We start from the raw sequence: 10926 nt of genomic DNA, 5'->3' as shown, positions 1-10926 counted from the left end.
AAATACAAACATTATAATTGCGCAATCTTAACACTTATCTTGAATTGCGCAAATTTTACAAGAGAGACAAAAAACCATTTTTTGTGGAAAATGGGTTTTTGTCTCTCCTGTTAATTTATAATAATATAAAACATTAAATGTGATCGATTAGTAAAGTAACGTACACGTTAAGATTAAAGGGTTGCCATCATAACTTTATGGTTTAAAAAAACCCTTTCTTTCTTACTAAGCCGCGCGTAAGCCGCTCGAGCATCGTGGGCATAACAAAATAATAGCACAGAATAAGTAAGTTGTTGTGTTAATACAGAAAATTTTAGATTTTAATTTTAACTGAAATTAAATTAATAAAATTAATTATTAAATTAACCTGTTTAACATTTAAACAAAAATTAAATAATTGATGGAAAATATAATATCAACTTTTATAGTGTCATCAAATAGGTTAATCGTATGACACACTCACGTACGTATCATTAACCATCACGTCTGTCTTGCGATTTAGTAGCATAAGGTATAAATTTTGGGAAAATGTAAGTGAACTCCAGTATAAATAATATACATACCGTAAAACGTAATTAAGCCCACGGATAAATAAAAACTAAGGCTTTAAAATGGCAATCACTCTCAGCGTGTATTTGAATTGCCGAGATAGCATACCCAGAAAAAAAAGTGCCGGAAAATTGTTTTGATTGTCATTATAAAAAACCTATCGTATATTTTCAAGTAGAAAAATCTAAGAAATCTATTAATTTATTACAACGTTTTTATTACGTCGTATTCTTGTTTGTCCAGTGGTTGTTTATCCAGTACAAATCTTTCAATCGATTTTTAACTAACTTCCCGACTAGCTAGACATTTGAAACTTTTAGAATATATCAGAACACGATGCTAATGCATTAATACTTTTAGCCATCTTTAAGTAGAATTGAATTCATTTTCAGTTAATTCTGTTTTGGATGAAAAATTATTTCGGAAGAAATCCGTAAAACGTAAAACACTATTATTGGTTGTTAAGGGGGTCCTAGCAACTAAATTATTAATATATACGTGCGTTACTATGGAAATCAATATGAAATGTCAAAATGACATTTTAGTATTCTATATTTATTCTGTATTTTCTATCAAGTACACATTTTTTGATCATTTAAGCTAGCCAAGTCAAGTGTATATGATTCAACAGAAAATTTAAAAACGTTGAAAATAAAAAGTTCTTTTTATCGTGTAATTATGTATGGTACGTATAGGTAGAAAATACATAGGATATGTTTTCATACTGAGTGTATGAAAATAAAAATTATATAAAAATATTAGTTTGGTTGGTAATTCAACCGTCAAAGTCAAATCCCACCATCCGTAATAACGTCATATCAGCAAATCTCGAGTCAAATTGTCTTCGTAGAATGCATTTAGGTGTTAAGTGCAGGGAGCCGAACTGCAGTGCATATCAAGTAATTTACACACATGAAACCTTAAAAAACTACTATAGCTTTTTTAGATATAAATATTATAGTGCCTGTACACGTGCATGGATTAACTGGCAGCAGTAGTGGGTATTTTAAACAATCGTGACAATATCTGTTTACACGTAAAAGTGCTGACTGCCTCTCCAATCTCATTCTTTAAGAGTGAGCGAGACGCGATGTTGTTATTTTATGGTACTATTTAATACTATTTGACAGGTAGTGAAAATCGGTAAACCTGAAAATATGTTCGTAGTTCGTAGTAGAGATATTATTAGCTGAAAAATGACTATCTACTAATCTATACCTACTTGTACTTGCAACAAAAGTAAGTTACATACGCGCATTTTTATCTGCCGCATATTATTATGGACTATTTCACGACTATTGGGACACCTTAAGGTTTGTTTCGATATTTCTTAAAAATAAAACCTGGGGTGAACGGCATTTGGATGTCTGTATAAAATATTCAAAAGTAACTTTCCACACTTCCTGATGTGTGATATGATTAACCAATGTATAAAGATACGTGTTGGGCATAAACCACAGGAATAGACAAGGTAATAAAAGTGTATGAAAGCAACCAAACATCATCAAAAGAATAGATCTTCGATAGAGCACCCAAGTAGGGCATAATGGGCGACCAATCCCGGTGTATTGATTACAGATTTTAATTTAGTGGAAATAAAGTTGTGATTATATTATTATGTTGCGCGTCGCGTACTATCACGTGACGTCACAGTAAGCTGCCTTGCTACGGGGAAAAAGTGTGTAATGTCGTTTTTCTTTATCAGACTAATGCTCCCATCCCGTAGCAGATTTTGAACCACAAAATTTGTCGAAATCACCAGAACAACAATAAGGTCACTTCATGTTGTTATGCACTGCATCGATACCTGTATGATTTAATAAATGTTTTATTATTTTCTACATGCCTACCTACACATTTTCGACTCATGTCAAAATCGCGTGTTTTTTGTTTTTAGTGATTGGCACTATGTACTTACCTATTTTCTATAAGAATGTTGTCTATAATCTATGGTCTGCAGGTTGGGTTATGTTCAAAGTATTATTGAATTCACAGAGACTCGTTACTAGGTTCCTCTACCATTCAATTTACAGAGATCGTGATTGCTCGTTCAAAATATTCCGCGAAATAATGAAACCATTAGACTAAATTTTTCTCCGTGACAGCGTGACGGTACGCGACGTGCATCTCAATATAACCACAACTTAAGTGGCAACAAAAGACTAATAACCGATAAGCGAAGAGAAGCATTCATTCGTAATTGCCTACTCTATTTCGAGAGCGTTTGATTCGTTCATTAGCCTAAATTTGCCTCGTAAATTTCCCAAATTACCGTGTAAGTACCTGTTTATTTATTCTATTTGTCCAATGGTATTTAGATGTGACAGTTGTGTGGAGGCGGCGTGTTGAAAACCGCTTGCTTAGACGCGTCCTATTCGTATTTAGATTCCCGTGACTGACATCTGTGAGCGAGATATGCAAATAGCTTTTGAAAGCCTCGCATCGGGCATGGCAAGGGGCGATTGCAGGTCCGAATTTGGTGTTTGTATCAACATTATTATTTAGTCTTTTATTTCAATAAAGTCCGTAATAATTAAATTTTCTACAATGCGATACTATCGTTAACAAAAAACCTTAAATCGAAAAATAATAAAACAATCGGCTGAACCCTATTATTAAATATCTTAATAAAACTTTGTATTATTACATTTTGGAATATCTAAATATAATGACATCGACGATATACCTACTTCAACTAAGTAATTGGAGATAATTACATATATTTATTTGCATATTGTACCTATTTATGATTGAGATATTAAGAATTTACTCGTATTAGGGAGTTGTTGATGACGTGCCACATTATCTGAGATGCAAAACCGTCCAAAATACTGCAATTTATTCGCGAACCATCAGTAGAAGACGGCAGCAAGAGAAGATAATACGAACATTATTTATTCACATTTTATTTATTAGCACTTTGTACAACATAATATAATATAATTATATTCTTACTTCACAATTTTCATATTAAATAAAACAATATACCAACTTACGATATTTTTATTTTATTCAGATCATATTAAAGTATGTTTAAATAAAAATACTTATTTAAATTTAAATGGTTTTATTCAATGATTTCAACTGTGAAATTATTGAATAAAAGTGTGAAATAACAATATACTACCACATTTACCACTTCAACAAACAAAATTTCATTTAAAAAATATATAAGTACCTACCTAAGTGACAAAATTTTCGTGGATGTCAAAAGAGGAGCTGTTTCATAGAAACTATGAGCTTAGAGATACCTGTCACCCTGAATAGCTAGTAACTGTGCTAAAATTTGCATGTATCATTGCTGTTCACCAAAGACATCGAAGGGATACAGAAGTAAACTAGATATTGCGTAAGGCGACAAAAAATACAGTCCTGTTAAACTTTCTATGTTAATTAATAATATTTTGTTTCAACTTTCAATACAGAATATATCGGTACTGTCTGATTTTTAATACCGGCATTTCGGTATAGAAATATTGGGATACCAGTTTTGAAATACCGATATTGAAATCACTATGACTAGTGCAGGAAACTAATTAAATTCAATTCCATTCATGCCAACTTCATGCTATCCGCGAGACTGACTGACTGCAACTCTGATTTCATATTGGATTCATCTAATTCAATGTATTTGTGGATGATGGCATTTATTATTCTCAAAGAATGAGACCTTAATCCGCACCTGTCCATTTTATGAAACGTAAGGGAGGGGGTTATCAATATTTCACCAGAATCCGATTAGCATATCCGTCCGCGCAGGATGTCTATATGCCAGGATAATTTATTTACAAGTGCAAGGAGTCGAAGGTAGATTAACTTCCAGCTATACCCCACATATTCCTACGCCACTGCCAGATCATAAATATTTATGCACCTTTCCGAAGTTGGGCCAACAGTTAGTTATGTTTAGGCATGTAATTAATTCTAAATTGTACGTATTTGGAGTTTTCTTATGTTTACGTTGACGCGAACTAGGTAGAAAGTTGTCTCCTTGCACTCAGGTTAATGAATTTTCATGCATAAATTACTTTGGAAGTACCTTTAATTAATACTTACAGACATGCCTTTCCTTCCACTACCCATCACGTCTCTAAAGCTCCTTTCAAAGTTGGTGCTGTAAGCGTACCAGGTAGATCCAAATACCTTCGTATTGAGTGACGGTGGAGAGGACTCAAAAGACAATTTTGAGACTTATTTACTAAACATCAGATTACAATATGGACACTATTATATATGTAACTTCTTCTTATATACTTACATTTTGTAGTCTAGTAAATATCTCTCGGGAGGGCAATAGCTATTTAATCAAATCGTTATGAATATTGATATATCCCACTTGCTTGACACTGTTTTCTGTTATTTTACTACTACTAATCTCAATATTTCAAAACTTATAGATTTTCTAATCGTGTATTTGGTTTGTTTGTGAAGATAATAATTGCAGCCAGAATATAGGTTATATTTGTATTAAAGTATCTTATTATTACGAGGGTGGGTCAATAATTCCTTAGAAAAAAGCATTAAAACAGTTTTTATTTTTGTATTTTTTTTTATTTCTCAACATAATCTCCTTGGAGCTCAATACACTTGGTTAGACGTTTCTCAAATTTTTTTAAACCGTCAGAAAAATAAGTTTTCGGAAGGTCCTCAAAATAAGCATTTGTCCGATCGATGACTTCTTCATTTGAAAAAAAAACGTTGTCCACTTAGCCATTTTTTTAAGTTTGGGAAAAGGAAAAAGTCACTGGGGGCTAAATCTGGCGAATACAGTGGGTGGTCGACCAATTCGAACTTCAATTCTTCAATTTTAGCCATTGATCGTAAACATGTGTGAACACGGGCATTGTCCTGATGAAAGAGGATTTTTTTCCTGTTTAAAAGAGGCCGTTTTTCTTCAATTTCGTTTTTTAGCTGGTCCAATAAAGATGCATAATAATCCCCTGTTATTGTTTTTCCTTTTTCCAAATAGTCAACGAAAATAATTCCACGTGCATCCCAAAATACAGTAGCCATAACCTTACCAGCTGATTTTACGGTTTTCGCCTTCTTTGGACATGGTTCGCCTTTCGCAATCCACTGCTTTGACTGTTCTTTCGTCTCGGGAGTATAGTAGTGTATCCATGTTTCATCTACAGTCACAAAGCGACGAAAAAATTCATCCGGATTGCGTTGCATGAGCGACAACAGGGCTTTAGAGGCCACCACCCTATTGCGTTTATTGTCGACTGTGAGCAAACGCGGCACCCATCTTGCAGAAACTTTTTTCATGCCCAATTTGTCATGTAAAATAGAAATGACGCTACCTTTTGAGATCCCTGTAACCTCAATTATCTCACTCAACTTTAATCTTCGGTCACTTAACACCATATCGTGGATTTTATTGATCATTTCTGGTGTAGTCACCTCTACAGGACGTCCTGAGCGTGGTTCATCCTTTGTTGATGTACGACCACGTTTAAATTCATTTAACCAGTTATAAATAGTTGCAAGTGAAGGAGCAGATATGCCGTGAACTAAATCCAACTCATTTTTTATTTCCTTTGCTGTTAACCCTTTTATATTAAAATGTTTAATAACAGCTCTAAACTCAATTTTCTCCATTTTTGTAAACAAGCAAATTTTTTTTTTAAATGTACGAAAATAAAAAACAACAACCCGACCAATCTGATTGAAACTTCGCAGCATACTGAATCGGTAGTGCCGCTGCATGAAAACAAACCGCTTCCAGTACTAGTCGCGCCACCTGTCGGCTTTTCTAAGGACTTATTGACCCACCCTCGTACCTTTCATCATTACTAGCAATTACTTCACGTTTGCTGATTTATGAAAAAATCTGATGCTTCACATCCAAATGAAGGGTCTTATTAACACCCGCCGAAGACCGGGTGTATAGTACATTATGAAAAATTGTGAACGTAGTATTTTAAACATACATGATTTTGAAAACACTTCCGAGAAAATATGTTATAAAAAGATGTTTTTGTAAAAAGTAATACACCCAGCAGGAATCTAACCTGCATCTATCGGGCTTCGCGCCCATGCACATAGACCACTATGCTATAGGCGCCATACTTAATTGTGACAAATTTTAATCAATGGCTCCTTTAATACTCTCTGAAGCAGTTTCCTAATTGAATTATTATTGGTGATTGGCTTATGTAATTTAAAATAGTGGACTTATTTATTGAAACAAAATGTAATATTAAGCAGGTTCTGTAGTTATCCAGTTTTCCTTGGAATATCATGAATCTTCCAAGAAATAGAAACATTCTCTTACGGCAGTATTCCATCATAACAAAAACACCTGCTTGTTTGCGAATGACCATAAAATCTTACCCCGCATAAATTAAAACTCGAATATTATGAGAATCTCCATACTTTACTGCTATTAGACACTTAAAAACTCATATACCCCAGCAATACGACCACTCTGGGTAAAATCCCAGAATGTTTTATGCGAACCGCCAAATAAGTAATTTACATTAAACTTTGGCGTAAATAGTGCTGGTATTCTTCCGGTTCCTGCGAACCGGTTGTTAAAATAATTTTAAAAATTACTTTCTGAGAATATGCCAAGTGGAGGTGAATAGCCCTTCGAGAGTCAGTACGACCTTGACTCGGACCGGTCGATCATCACAATTTGGTTGTTTTGGAAAAAATATAATCATTTCATGGTAAGCGATGTCATTACTTCTTCAGTAGTAATAATATATCAGCACATTATAAATATTGTAGATTGTTACACATTCAAGCAAGGTTTTCGTAAATTGCTCGTAGGATATAATTTTAAAATTCACTTATCGTTTATTGCGCCACGCTATACGCTAGAATAAAAGTTTTAGATAGGTGATGGATGAGAAAACATGGTAGGTACTGTCTTACTGTGATTGGCACGTGCAGTGAAAAATCTTAGAAAATATTATTATTGCGAAATGAAGCATCAAATTTGCCTGCGACGCTGTTTTTCCTTAATACATTACCAGTCTGATAATATTGCTTCATTTTTTCATTCTCCAGTCGAATATCATGAGTGCTTTCTATCACGAGCGGAGCTGTTTGCCAGGCTCCGTCCTCACACGGGCCCAATTGGTCATGGAGATCTGTTAGCAACCGAGGCCAACTTTGCGGCATTCGAGAAATTTGCAGCATCGTATGGGGAGCGGGATAGTCCCGACTCTTCTGTAGACTCATCCATTTCAATTCGTGACACTAAGTATGCGGGTACATAAAGCGCTTAACGTCAGCGGGCAGCAGAGCCAGTCCAAAAAACAAAAAAAAAATCTTTCTTAACTTTCTTCTTTAAGCACTACGGTGCATGTTTGCAGCATCAGTCCCGTGCGGCTCCGTCTCGAGACGGAATGAGCACTTAAAATCACTTCTTTCAGACACGTTAAAAGCGTCATAGAAAGCGGCTGTGCATATCCACGGCTGTGCATATATGGCGGGTGGTGGTGGGAACTTTAACGTAGTTATCGGCTATTAAGCCAGTATAGTTGTGGTCTCTTGGCATCCTGTTTTCCTACTGCTATTTGCTCATCCATAGATCAGACGTGCCACGTAGCTGGCTGGTCACAAGCATTGAATTTTTATAAATCCAATGATAATTGCCTCATCGATGATCATTATCGAACTCGAAATTGCAACGCTGTCACTATTAATTAGAAAGTCATCCTTGCAAATGGGATCAAATATGAATAATTGCTAACAGTCTATGGTCGAATATCGGTTAGTTCTTAGAAACACTGATTAAGCACGTTTCTGAACCATAGAACTTGAGCTGATAGCTTCATTCAAAACATTTAGAATTAATAATTTTCCTTCCGGTATTTGATGTAATTCAAAATATCCGGAAAACTCATGTCCCATAAACTTATATTATCTAACATTTTTATTTAATTAAACACCGACCCGGTTGTTTCAATGTTACAATGACACCACTGGACGTAAAAGTTTTATGTTGGTTGGTAAGGGAAATTTCCGTTGAGATGATGCCTTATAATATTACATAGAAGGAAAACTATTATTTGCCTTTATAAGAAAAGCATCTCACAAGAAACCCTGTTGTAAAATGTTTCATTAAAACATATATATATATCTATAAGTGTAGAATTTTTATAATAATTTGCGTATGTACATACTGATTTAGACTTACAATAACTGTATCTTATAATAATTATTATAAATGTATTTTTCCATATAATATAAAATTATAATACCCTGTATTGTCAGCAGAAACTCGAGAACTGACGTAGAAATGGAAGGTCGCCTACTTAAAATTAAAACAGTGCATACCTCTGAGAGTGAAACGCAAGGATTGAAGATATAAAGGTAACTAAGGCATTTAAATACCCTCATTATGAAGAAAAATGGAAAGAAAAATATAAATAATTGTATTAAGTCATTTTTCTGTATTCTTTCTGTATCCGTATTAAATTATTAAGTAAATAAGTTTAACACACAAATAGAACAGTGTATGACATATAAGCATCTGTATGACTATTCTAACTAGCTAACGCCATAACACGTTACCGTTACCTTTATTGATCTCAATTAATACGGATATCACTAGAAAAATAACCGGAATTATGTATACGCTATATCTTGGTTAGTTTTATTGGTGTATTATATCTATAGCGTTTATAATATATTATATTACATTGTACAAAGGTACATTGGCTTAGCAAATTGTTTAAAATATTACGCGAAATCAATAACATATTATCTCAGATAGCAGGCGTTGGTATAATACACCGACTTTGACTTGGCGCATTGTGTCAACATGTAGTATGCTGCTCTATCTCGTTCCAATTATACAGCGCGCCCATCGAAATCCGTATGAAAAAACGTCGCACCTCACATTTCATATCCCGGGATGATTAACTCTTGGAATACGATATAGCACATTTATCACTTTTATTGATTCTTAGAATAACTCTACTGGAGATGAATTATCACCAATATTCCAATTAGTGAACGTAAATATACATATTTTATTTGTTATGGTAAGTAACTAAATAAAACTGCAGACATACCAGACGAGGACATTGCCAGATCAGACATATTCACCACTAAATGTATGCTTCGAAGTCTATAAATAAGAGTATGCTCAGATGAATCGCAGTCACATTCCTCAAAAATTATACAATAAATGAACAGATCCAAAATATTGTGATGTGCGACAGATGTATTCTAACCAGGTAATACGAACTATTGCCAGGCCCGTGATTAAAGTATGCTATGTTGCTTAGGTAATTCTGTTGTACTGATTCCATACAAATGACATCACAATGCGTATAATAATTGCCGACTACTGGCCGCGCGTAACAGAGCGCTTTATAATGCGTGTTATTGCCAACATAGTGCGTTAAACGGTCCATTAATGGACGCTGTTAACACAGTTATTGTGCCATAACTCTATAACTACACAATAGTTATTACCGCGGTTGTGGGGATGTAACCCCTTAAAGATTAACTTGCTGTGGAGATCTAGATGCCGATTTAATGGCATAATCCAATTAATGGAGCGCGCGTGTAAACAAGCTATTTGATTTAATTGTCAGATTATCTTTTTATTAATTTGTTTATAAGCATCAATAAATAGTATCCGTAAAACTAGATTTTTTTAAAATATAGCGGAAAATGCCTGACGGTACTGAAAATTAACACCAATATTTTTTTTCGTCATTTGTATATTATTATCATGCTCAAGTTTATAAAATATATCATGTAAAATACATTACTATAATATATAATATTATTCCCAACAATAAAAATAATAAGGAATAAAATAAAACAAGACGAACAACACAAAATTACAATGGAAAATTATAATATTGTTTATTGTAATATAGAAACACCTTCGGTTTTAATATGTATTCAGACTTCACAGAGATCGATCAACAATAAAAGAGAATACTTCAAACGGTACACGGAAATAGATTAACGAAATAAGATGACTCACTCGATCCAATGAGCAGATGAACTTACCAAAGGATTAGTTCACTTTAGGTGTGTATCGCATTTGACAACTAGATAACCACACTTAGCACTAAAAATTAATCTCAATAGTGTAAGGTGCTTAGTCTCAAAATATAAAACCTGTATGATCAAAAGGTTTACAGCTAAACAGACTAAGCGGAAGCTTAGAGATTGTGAGTAAAGATTACGAAGTGAACATATGGTTAAATCCTATTCCCTCTCCATAACGCTTGCGACTTCCAACCATGTAGGTAGTGCCATTAATTGTGGGTCTCTTTTCAAAGTCTTGGTCGTTACAAAATTTAATATAGGTACTTTTGACCGATGATTTTTGTGAAATCAATGATGCCAGTCAACAAAATAACATTATTCTATAATTGAAAAAATAGATATTTTTGT

General features: G+C 34.0%; 1 protein-coding gene across 1 annotated transcript in view; it reads right to left on the bottom strand.

Moving 5' to 3' along the window:
* Positions 1-1324: 1324 nt before the first annotated feature.
* LOC147071207 (pancreatic triacylglycerol lipase-like) overlaps positions 1325-10926 on the bottom strand; it is a 114844-nt gene continuing 105242 nt past the window's right edge. Inside the window, exon 5 of the mRNA XM_085948518.1 lies at positions 1325-1432. Within this exon, the coding sequence (XP_085804644.1) occupies positions 1325-1432 (108 nt within the window). The remainder of the gene's footprint in view (positions 1433-10926) is intronic.

The sequence above is a fragment of the Rhyacophila brunnea genome, unplaced genomic scaffold, assembly GCF_057557595.1.
Source record: "Rhyacophila brunnea isolate RB1 unplaced genomic scaffold, BYU_Rbru_1.0 scaffold_20, whole genome shotgun sequence".
Taxonomy (NCBI): domain Eukaryota; kingdom Metazoa; phylum Arthropoda; class Insecta; order Trichoptera; family Rhyacophilidae; genus Rhyacophila; species Rhyacophila brunnea.
Note: the sequence above shows the minus strand (reverse complement) of the source record. Positions and strands in the feature narration are given on the sequence as shown.